General features: G+C 61.7%; 2 protein-coding genes across 2 annotated transcripts in view; both read right to left on the bottom strand.

Moving 5' to 3' along the window:
• Nucleotides 1–7,293: 7,293 nt before the first annotated feature.
• Nucleotides 7,294–8,836, bottom strand: VOLCADRAFT_101598 (uncharacterized protein; the record flags this gene model as incomplete). The annotated part of the gene is made up of 4 exons (XM_002945778.1): nt 7,294–7,511; nt 7,887–8,021; nt 8,178–8,182; nt 8,577–8,836. The coding sequence occupies 4 exons, from the start codon at nt 8,834–8,836 to the stop codon at nt 7,294–7,296; spliced, it is 618 nt and encodes a 205-aa protein (XP_002945824.1).
• A 124-nt stretch (nt 8,837–8,960) lies between these two features.
• VOLCADRAFT_86172 (uncharacterized protein) overlaps nt 8,961–11,304 on the bottom strand; it is a gene marked incomplete at both ends in the record, with an annotated part of 4,342 nt that continues 1,998 nt past the window's right edge. The window contains 5 exons of the mRNA XM_002945777.1: nt 8,961–8,990; nt 9,546–9,640; nt 9,902–10,096; nt 10,355–10,556; nt 10,900–11,091. Of these exons, the coding sequence (XP_002945823.1) occupies nt 8,961–8,990; nt 9,546–9,640; nt 9,902–10,096; nt 10,355–10,556; nt 10,900–11,091 (714 nt within the window). The remainder of the gene's footprint in view (nt 8,991–9,545; nt 9,641–9,901; nt 10,097–10,354; nt 10,557–10,899; nt 11,092–11,304) is intronic.

The following is an 11,304-nucleotide window of genomic DNA, read 5'->3' as shown; positions in this document are numbered from 1 at the left end:
CCACACACACACACTCTACCACCGGCAGGAGCTGCTGCTGGCCGTGGGCATACCGCACCCCGTGCGCCGCTACATGCCGGCGCTGCCCCTGGTGAATGCCAGGAACCTGCGGGCCGTGTTCCATAGGTGGGTAGGCGGCTGTGGGTGTGGGTGTGGGTGTGGGTGAAGTGGGAAATGCGGTGTCAGAGGGGCTGGGGCTGGGGCTGGGCCGTACACAACTCGCCGCGGCACTGTGACGCACATGGTACGGCACTGTACTGACGCAGGTATAACGCCAAGTACAACAAGGGGAAGCTGCCGCCATCGTCGTACAGACTGCCCGGTGAACTGCCCGCCGCGGGAACAGGAGGAGGAGCCAAGAGGGGCAACAGCCTCGGGGGTGGTGGTGGTGGTGATGGTGGCGACGAGGAGCAATATGATGGCAGCGAGGGGCCATTGGGGCGGCTAGCAGCAGCGCCGGAAACTGCTGGTGGCGGCGGCGTCGGCGACGGCGGCGGCGGAGGGGGATGTTGCTGCCAGCCGGCGGCGTACGGCGCGTGCTGCTGTCTCTTCCGGTCGCTCAGCCTCATGGAGATGTAAGGGGGGGAAGTGTGTATGTGTGTATGTGTGTATGTGTGTATGTGTGTATGTGTGTATGTGTGTATGTGTGTATGTGTGTATGTGTGTATGTGTGTATGTGTGTATGTGTGTATGTGTGTATGTGTGTATGTGTGTATGTGTGTATGTGTGTATGTGTGTATGTGTGTATGTGTGTATGTGTGTATGTGTGTATGTGTGTATGTGTGTATGTGTGTATGTGTGTATGTGTGTATGTGTGTGTGTATGTGTGTATGTGTGTGTGTATGTGTGTATGTGTGTATGTATGTGTGTATGTGTGTATGTGTGTATGTATGTGTATGTGTGTGTATCTGTATATGTGTGTATGTGTATATGTGTGTGTATCTGTGTATGTGTGTATGTGTATATGTGTGTATGCATTGTGGCGGTATGAAGAGAGGTTTTAACTCCCCCCAACACCGGATCTGCTGACCCGAGTGTGGGTCGGTGTTGGTGACCCGCATGAATTGACATTTCACGACCCAGATCGCATGAATGACCCATGGGTCGGGTCTTCACTAACCCTTCCCCCCCGCGGGGAATACGGGGTATATCGCAGGAGCTCCTGGTTGCGGCTGTGTGGCGACTGTGAGGCCATCCGGGAGGCCATGGTGACCCACGGGTCGGGAGTAACACCGGCAACCCTGGAGTCCGTGTTCGTACAGGCGGCTGCCATCGCGGGGGTGTACTGCCCGGACGACAGCTCCGGTAGGTTTGTATGTATGTACATACCTGTGTATGTGTATGTATGTATGTACGGATGTATGTGAAGGGCCCCGCCGGATAGGGGGTTGTGTGTGTGTGTGTGTGTGTCAAGAGGATGAGATGTGCCACTGGGGGTGGTGAAGGGGGCCCAAGCGGTTGGGGCTGGCTGTATGGGGCTGGCTGAGGCGTTGGGGTTATTGCTTTGGAGGTGTTTGTGGATGGACGGGTGGGTGGGAGGTTTCAATTGTTGTTAGAGCCCTAGAGCGTTGCCCTAGTCAGTCAGGATTAAAAGATGTGACAGCAGTCTAAGGTGTGACAGCAGTCAAGGTAAGGCACCCTAAGGTGTTCTGTGTGGTTCTCTCTCCCCGCGGTGGAGGTGGCGCCCGGGGGCTGGTAAAGCACAGCCAGTGGAGTTTAGAGGTCGATCGCGTCCCGAAAAAAAACTTCTTTCCGTGGTTTCGGAGTATCGCGCACCGCCGCGCCGCCCGGGGGCTGGCTGAATACCTGCTGAGGTGGTTGATGTGGCGCTCTATTTGCGTCGTACACGCGCCCACACAGGAATCCACGACCTGCCCATTTTCCCCCCGGGGGCGGATGGCTCCAAGGCCCCCCGCCTGGGGTTGCAGAGGAACGGACTGGGGGCAGTGGTGGCCAGCGGCGCACGGGCTGGCCCGGAGCATCCGCCGCCGAAGCGCAGTACGGCAGCGTACCAAGCGCCGCCGGATAGGCGCCCCGTTGTGTCCGCTGGTGGCGGCATCAATCCTCCTCCGCGGCTACACGAAGTGCCAGGGCCAAACACAGCCGCTGCATGGCTGGCGTCCGCCAGGTCGTTGCCGTACGGCAGCGACGGCGCCGGCGCCGCTGGCGCCGGCGCCGTCAGGGGCCAGCAGCACCGGTCGGCACGGCTGGCGCTGACGTTCCCCCAGTTTGTGGAGGCGTTGAGGCTGGTGGCGGAGGAGGCCGGCGGCCATCCTACCCGTACGGCAGCGGCGGAGCGGGCGCTGCTGCGCATCGTGCATGACGTTGTACGGGAAGGGTGCCCGCGGCCGGACCCCACCACGGCGGCAGGCACCGCACAGCTCCGTCGCCAACAGCTACAGTGCGCCGGCGGTTCCGCCGCCGCCGACACAGCCGCCGGCTGCGGAACACAGCCGCCGCCGCCGCCGCCGCTTCCAGAGGCAGCCGCCGCCGCCGCCGTCACTGTTCCATCCAGCGGCACCAGCACCACCTCCACCTCTACGAAATACACGTACGACGATTTCACCCCCCCTGAAAGCGACCTCTACACCAGCGTCAGCGGGAGCAGCAGTCGTACAGGCTCGCGCCGTCCGCGATCAGCGGGTGCTAGCCGCCACGCTGGTGCCGCCGCCGCCGCTGCCGCCGTCAGCGGCGGCGGCGGCGGCGGCGGTAACGGAGCATCGGGGCGAGGCCAGGCATCCAAGGGCTCCGTGAGCCTCCAAAGCTCCACCTCCACCTCTACGAAATACACGTACGACGACTTTACGCCGCCAGAGAGTGACCTGTACTCCAGCGCCACCAGCAGCAGCACTAACAGGGGGGGCTCCAGGGGGGCCGTACAGCCACGGTCTATGTCTAGACAAGACTGGCGGCCGCAGCCCGTACGGGCCGTCGGAAACGTCCATGCCAGCGCTGGCGGAGCAGCTGGCGGCGCTGATGGGGTCAAGCCGCTGCCTACGCAGCTGCAGCCAAAGCGCCGCGGCAGTGGCGCGGCAGCGGCTGCCGCGGCGGCGGCGGCGGCGGCATCAGCAGCGGAGTTGCCGCCAGCGCCGCCGCTTCCGGCATCAACGGCATGGACCACGTCGATGCCGGCGCCGCCGTCAGCCCGGATCAACAGGACCAATACGCCGCCGGCACGTGCTTCTGCTGTACTGGCCGGCGGCGGCGGCGGCGGCGGCAGCGGGACGAGCAGGCCCTTGGCCCCACGGGCTCGCCCCATGTCTGCGCCCCGCGCACGGCCGCAGGCATCAGCGACATTCGCTATCGGTGATCGGGTAGAGTATATTGGGTACGGCACTGCTGCCGGCGGCAGTGGCGGCGACCCGCGGGCTTCACGCCCCCGGCCGGCGTCGGCAAGGAACCTCTTAGGGCCTTACACTAGCGCCGCGGCGGCGGTCAGCGGCAGTGCCGGTAGCGGTGGTTTTGCCGGTTCCAGCGGTGGCGGCGGCGGCGGTGCCGTACCCTCTGCCAATCCGCCGTTTGCGCCCCGTGCACGGCCGGCGTCACCGTGCACGCAACGCGCACGACCGCACGCTGCTGGCGAAAGCAACTCTAGGGCCAAATCGCCGCCGCCGCAGGCAGTGCCGTACCCGGCGACGGCAGCGGCGGCGGCTTCAACGCCAGTACGAACCACTACGACGTGGGATTCCCCTGGAGTCTCCGGCCATGTCCGATCTGGAGCCGTTACGAGGTCGAATCAGCGCCCGTCGAGCGCCAATGGTACGGCAGCTCGGAATGCCGCGAACGACTTTGCCAGGCCGCTGCCTAGGTCGTCAAACACGGCGGCCACGGCGGCGGTGGGAGGCCGGGTAAACCGTCCCGCAGCAGCAGGTGTGTGTGTACTTTGCGTCACTCTTATCACGATCGTAGGCACAAATACTTCCTCATTCTCCTCCTCGGACCTGAGATATGTATTTTACTTATTTATTATTTAATTGTCGCACGGCCCCCCTCATACATTCCTATTCGTCCTTGAGTTTATCCTAAGGGTTGACAACAGCGAGGGGTGGAGACGCGGGGGAATCAGGATTCGCCGCTGGGCCTTCGCAAGGAGAGCGCTGCTCATCCCCCCATCCCCTTAGAATGACCTGGTTGAGAGGACTTGTCCGTTATTCGTTAGAGCATCCCCCGCCCACCACCCAACTAATCTTCACAACGGCACCAACCGCCGCCACCTTGATGGCCAACCGCCGGCCCGTCCCAGGCCGAACGTCTCTGGAGCCAAGCACACTGGCCCGTCGTACCAGTGGCAATGGACGAGCGACTTCCGGAAAGGGCTTCGTCTCACCCTTGCTGCCGACTAGTGCTGACGGCACCGCCGATGACGCAGATGCCGTACGGGCGCGGAGCTCCGCACATAGGCCGCCAAGTGCAGCCGTTAGGGCAGCGGCGGCGACGATGAACGCCGAGGCCGCCGCGGCGGCGGCGCTGGCTGCAGCGGTAACGGCACGGCACGGGTCCTTGGGACGGCCGCCGCTGCCGTACGGGGGTTATGGTGAGCAGGCGTCTGTAACAGTCCACCCAAATCACCCAGCAGGCGTCCGCGGCGGCGGCGGCAGTGGCGGCGGCGGCCGCGGGAGTGGCAACGGTGTGACACACGCGGGCAATATTGGTAACGGGCCGCATGATTATAGCAGCGGCGGCGGCGGCGGCGGTGGAGCCACGTGTGCTGACGCCCCAGCAGCGCCGCCGCCAGAGGTCTCTCCGATACCGGTACCGGGACCGGCTTCATCGGGCCCCAGGAACCTCCTGCTGCTGCAAGCCGCCAGCGCCGCAAACTCCGCCAGCAGCGCGTCAGGCGCGTGCTCGCCGTTGGCCAGGTCGTCATCCGACGCCAGGCTAATGCCGCCGCCTCCGCCGCCGCCGCAGCAGCAGGTGATGGACAGCGGCGCCGCCACCGCCGCAGCGGCAGCCGTCTGGCGGACTGACAGCGCCGACCGCAGTGCCGCTGGGAGCCGGCGGCCGCGGTCAGCCTCCGCAGCGGCGGCGGCGGCAACGGCGCCCTCCGGCGGCGCTACTGAGCTGGAGCATGTACTGCTGCCGGCTGAGCCGGCGGCACTGGCGGCGCCCTTCATGTCTCTTCAGCGTCCACCCTCCACCGGCAGCGGCGGCGGCGCCGCCAAGGCGCCACCAAGCTTATCGGGATTGGAGGACGCTGTAAGTGAGGGGGACGAGGAGGAGGAGGAGGAGGAGGCGGCGGCGGCGGCGATGAAGCCCTGGGGATGCCTGACGGCGGCGGTGGCGCAACGCGACGACGCCAGTAGCGTTGGCGGAATTGGCGGCGGCGGCGGCGACGATGCGGAGAGCATGGCGGCGCCGTCACCGCGTGCCGTACTGGCGGCGTCGATGTCGGCTAGGGCTGGCACCCCAACATGGGGCGCCCGGTCGCGGGGCCTGCCAGCCGAGGGCACTGTGAATGGCTTGCCGCAATACTTCTTTGGGAAATGAGAGCTGTCTGGCTGCATGACTAGCTTGAAGGCTGGCTATTTATTTCTTATTACTTCGGATGTTCATTCTTCAGTTAGCTTGGCCCATCAGCTAACAATGGTGCGCGGGATGCTACTGCAACAGGTCGTCATTCGTACTGTCCCGACCTCATTTCGATACGTCCGATCCATACATACATGCATACACGCCTACATGCGTGGCGAGAAAGGGAGATACGCAAAAGACCGACACAATTTCCAAAGGAGGCCAAACCAGCGCCGCCATATCCCCCCCCCCTCCACCTCCGTGCCATTTGCCCCGCTACGCCCCGCGAATCTCAGTCGGCTCCGCCCTTGATAGCCATGTGAAAAGCTATGTAACCCCTCTACTGTCCGGAGTCACTGCTGCACTACTCGTCTTGCCGTACGGATGTACTGCAACCGTTACCTTAACTAACTCTTCACAGCGGGAGCTTGCGGAGGTAACACTCCTCGCCTAACTACACCTCCCCTTGCCGTGCTCTGCCCCAGACCCTTTCGCCCCCCCTAGTCTCCGTTCGCCTTAGCGCATATTACATAATGAGGTCCGATTCTTCATCCTCCACTAAATCAGTGTCGTGGAGGGGGTTTAGGATTGGACGGCAACATCTTCCGAAAGCTCCCATTGTCAAGCTCTCACCCACTGCCCCCTATTCCCTCTTCTCTCTCGGCTCCGCTCCCTCAACTTGCTAATCAAGATCTCGACCTTTCCCCTTCGACGACTTAGCTAACCCCCTTTCTCATCCCGCTCCCTCTCCTTCCTTAACAAGGTCAGTTACTTGGCCGCCTGACATCACAGAAATTATCCATCAGCGGACAGCCTTCGTCAGTAACTCGTGACCATGAAGTCACCTCAGTGCCGCACGTGTATGTGTGTATGTATATATGTGTTTTCTTCTCGGTCGGTCCACCCACACGCTCTTGATCGAGGCGGGCAGTTCCCCACCTACCCCTTGGGGAAGAACACTAGTGTAGTAGCACGAACACACGTCAGGTCATCTCACTGTACAGCTGTACGGCACGGCATGGTGCGGCCGTATGCTCCGAATCGAACGCGTCCCGTCACCGTAACGGTTCGTCTCCCGCTCGTTACCTTCTCTCCCCCACACAGATTGACCACTTCCACTCCCGCGTCATCTTCTCCTTTACCGCCTCCATTTCCAGTTCCTTAGTTTTACCCCCCACTCTCTGCCGCCGCCTCGATGCCATAACATCCACAGTCTTGGAGCTGCTATGTAGCAATACAGTAATATAATTATAGTATCATTCAGTTCTTCATCTTGTCGCACCTTCACACAAAATCTCACAAAATCACCACCCCCGGTCACCGTCCTCATCCCGTAGCTCATATCGTACAGACGCCAGGACGGTACAGTCTCTCTCCCACCTTCCCTTCTCCTCCCCTACCTCACCCTCGAACCAGGCAAGGGAAGCAAACCTTCCCTCGCGCCTCTCTTAACGCGCAAACACATGACATAACTCCTCTCCTCACACTACCACCGTGCCCGGCCCCCCCACGACCAAACCCCCTACCATCACGGTCACCACCACCACCATCATTACCGGTCAATATATTCTGTGCCAATCGCAGTTTCTACTGGCATAACCCCTGCCACTGCCTTTCCCCCTCCTGATGCTGCAGCGGCGGCCGCCACTACTGCTAATGCCACTTCTGCTATTGCTACTCTTCCCCCTCCGCTTCTCCTCCCGCACTCCTCCCGCACTCCTCCCGCGCTCCTCCTCGTCTGCCGCTATACCGGATCTGTGCCCCAAGTCCTAAACCCGCCTATTACCACCAGCCCAGCAGCTTCCACACCGGCATGCCGCACACCGCCCAGATGGCGAGGCCCAGTACCCCGCAGACAGCACCCATGCTGAACACCTCGTTGAGCCGCATGTAGCCCGCGCCGTAATAGACCGCCGCCTGGCCCGAGGCGTAGTGGGTGATAGACCCGAACAGGTTCACAGAGTAGGCCAGAGACATGGCCGCCAGGACAGGGGGAACGCCTGCGTGGATGGTTGGGTGGTTGGGGGTTAGACGGGGGAGAGAGCGGGAGTAGGGGGGAGAGTCCTATGGGATCGTGGGAAAAAAGGCAACAAGGGAAACAATCGCCGACGTCCAGTGCACCAGCTGCCTCAGGAACAGGGGCCCACAGGGGAGAGAAGGGGAGCTGGTTTCGGAGGGCGGGCGAGGGACGGGCAAAGAGGAGGAAAAGAGAGGAGCTGTGCGTTTGCGCACATATGTTTTCGCGAGCGGTATATGCAGCCCTTGGAAATCCACACCGCGTGTATTGGCTGTACGCCCTGTATATCGTAAAAAAAGACCTCGGATACCGATACACGGCTATTTACCAGGACACCAGTACCTCCCCCCTCCCCCACCTGCTGCCAGCATCATTGCGCAGAAGGCGCTGTACAGAGCCCCCACGTGCGCGGTCTGAGAGGCGAACATGTAGTGGATACCGAAGAAGGCCGCATGCAGCAATCCGAAGATGGGCAACCAGCCCATGTTGAGACCTATGGGGCGGCGGCGGACGGTACGGGCAGGCAGGATAGGAGCGGGATAGGAGCGGGATAGGAGCGGGCCAGGGGCCGAGGCAGGGGAAGGAGAGAAGGAAATGGTGCGGGGAAAATCGCGTAGACATGTATAATTGCGTTGTGATGAATTTGTACCTCGGCTTTTTAAGGAGGCAGCACGGACAAGTTGAGAGCGGACACGGATCCGGGAATCAATGTATTGTCGTCCCATAGCAGGCACCGGTCTACTTATTCCGTGCATCGGAGCCCGGGCCCCCCGGAGCTCCATGAACGCCAAACCCTAGGGGAAGGCGGGGAAGGCGGGGAAGGCGGAGAGGGGGAACTAGGATCTAAGGCAACAAGTGGGCCCGACCACTGCCCCTCCCGCCACAGCGTCTTCCCCCCTTCTGCACACCCCTCTCCTTTCCGACCACTCATAATCCCCGGTCGCCCATCTTCTCTCCCCCGGCGGGCCCCCGCCCGCCCCGGGCCTCCCTCCTCGGACTCCCCCCCTTAAAGAGGGACTCCCACCCCCCGGCACACCCGCGCCATCACTCGCCTGTCAGCACGCTTCCCATGGCATTGGCAAACGCCGCAATGACACCCATGGTGTTAAGCTGCCCCGACATGCCGATCAGCACCGCAAACCAGACCAACGTGTCCCAGGCGGGCGTGTAGCTCAGGCACTCCCGCCACGTCAGCACCCCCGTACACAGCAGGCCGCACAGCCCCAACATGGCAGCCAGGACCGGGGTTATGCCCAGCTGCTCCCCGAACATCCACATGACCAGCGCAGCACCCATCACGACCGCCATGATGGACTCGTCTCGAGACATGGGGCCCATGACCTGGGAATGTGACCCGTGGGTCGCGGTCACATGGCGCAGGGTACGGGGCCGGGATGTTGATGTGATGTGATGTGGTTCAGTCACAAGTCAGTCACACTAGGTCAAACAAAAACAAATCCAACTGCGGACGGGTGAAGAGATGCGAGGGAACGAGGTTAGGGTTGGGGCACTACCTGGTAAAGGAGAGCCGGTTGCGATGCGATGAGGGTTCCTTGCCGCTCAGGGCGGCGAAGCGGTGTAGAACCGCTCATGTAGTCCACAATGCTGGAACGTATGTGGTCCCACCGCAACAACTCTATCGTTCCTTTTGGTCGTTAGTATCCTTTATCACTTGCTTTGTTTAAAGTGCGAGCTAGGATGGTGCTTGTAGGCGATCTGGCAGCCCTTTGAGCCCTCGGCTCGTATTAGGGCGGTTTGCAGGAACGGGGAACTCGCCCACGACCATGTAACAACAACAACAACAACAACAACAATGCGTTCATTTCCGCTTCCAGTTATTTGGAGCTGCACTTTCCCTCCCTCCCCACGCACACACACGGCGAGACCCTAGGGACCCGCCGCCCCCGCGTTGTTCCGACTGAAAAGGTAATCGACCGCTATAGCGAGTTCCGCTGTTCCTAATTCCGAACTTATCGTACACGCCCGTGCGCTCATTCGTGTTGCCTATGCCAGGTACCTTGAGCCGCTCCGCCGCCGCCGCAGGCGCCTCCGGCGTGTCTTTAATAGTGGGCGGCATCATCTTGTAAAGCAGCAGCGGGGTGGCGATCATGCCTGCAACCGCAACAGCACACACACCTGGCACATAAAACCCTGACCGTATTGACACCCGGTGCTCAAGAGGCCGCGAGGGTGCGAGCATGCGGTATATACAACAAGCTTGCGTGGCGGCGCGCGTGCGCGCGCTCGGAAACGCGACGTGCCGATCTCAGCTATAAGCCGCGGCTGAGAGTGTCATCATCAGTCCGTTATCTACCAACCGCCAACCACCTAACCAACTGCCCCGCTGTTCAAGAGCCTTGGTGACCAACCCACCTACGGTTGCCGGTACGACAGCTCCCAGGGCCCACGTGACGAATTGGTTGGGGACCACCGCGCCCAGCTCCCCGGCCAGTTTGAGGCACAGCAGGTTCTGAGCGGATGCGGTCAGGAAGTAGGAGGTGGAGTGGATGCCGGTTTGGAACTGGCTCTGCATCAGGTAGCTGCCCATGCGCTTTCGGGTGTCGTCACCTGCGGGGGCGGGGGGAATAGCAGGGTTTTTGACACGCCATGCCAAGTCAAGATGCCAGGCCTCCTCAAGTAGCTCCACCCTGCATGCCTCTCTGTCCACATCCCTCCCCAAACCCTCCCTAATCCGCATCCGCGCTTCCGCCCTCCCTTCACATCGCCCTCCCTCCCATTTTCCCCCACCCCCCATGTAGCCCCCATAACACACACACACATACACTCACCACCGCACATGCACACAGATATTACCCCCCTACCTACCGGGCTCGCTGCCCACACTGGCCGCCAAGCTCTTGATGATGGGCACGAAGATGCCCCCCGCCCGAGCTGACGTGGACGGCATGGCGGGGGCCATGAGCGCCTCAGCCACGTTGAGACCGAACGACAGCCCCAGAGTGGAGCGGCCCAGCGCGCGGACGAACAGCGTGGCGATGCGCTCCCCCAGGCCGGTCTTCTCGAAACCCTGGAGAGGCGGTGTTGAGGGAAAGACGAACCACAAACGAGTGAAGCTGCTGCCAGGGCAAGAGTGTACCCGACGTAGAACTGACCGAAAGGCGGTGTTGGGGGACGGAGAAAAAGCTATGTTACATGGCGAGACAAGGAAAGCAATTGCCGGCGTCGGTGTTGGAGCCCCGGGGGAAGGTAAGAAGCGCAAGGACTAGGACACGGCGAGGGAAGGCACGGCTCTGCGTGTGTGTGTATATCTGTGCGGGGAGAGGCCGGGTGGGGGTGGAGATGACACGAACCAGCGCCCACCAGACCCCCCCCCCGAGGGTCCCTAACCCGGACCATCCATCCTATCCTACCTTGGCGAAAAAGAACGACACCACGATGAGCCAGATGATTTCATTAGTGGTGGCGGCTAGGGCCTGAGCAAAGGTGAGCGTCTTGGTGGCCACTGCCACGGTCACTGCCAGGAAAGCCCAGGCGCCCACCGGCAAGGGGTCCAGCACCAAACCTAAAATGGTGGACACGAAGATGGACAACAGACTCCAGGCCTGGAATGAGGGGCAGGGAGTGTAGGACAGGACTGACGATTTAGCTGGCGATAAGAATGATGATTATGATTGGAGAGGAGCTTCAGGGTCAACAACTACATGGGTGCGTGCACAGTCAGCTGAGCCGTAGCCCATCAACTTCCCCAGTCTTCCCCACCCCACCCCCCTCCTTCCCCCCACCACTCATTGACAGACACAAGATATTACATGTGG

Source organism: Volvox carteri (assembly GCF_000143455.1).
Source record: "Volvox carteri f. nagariensis unplaced genomic scaffold VOLCAscaffold_1, whole genome shotgun sequence".
In the NCBI taxonomy this organism is placed as follows: domain Eukaryota; kingdom Viridiplantae; phylum Chlorophyta; class Chlorophyceae; order Chlamydomonadales; family Volvocaceae; genus Volvox; species Volvox carteri.
Note: the sequence above shows the minus strand (reverse complement) of the source record. Positions and strands in the feature narration are given on the sequence as shown.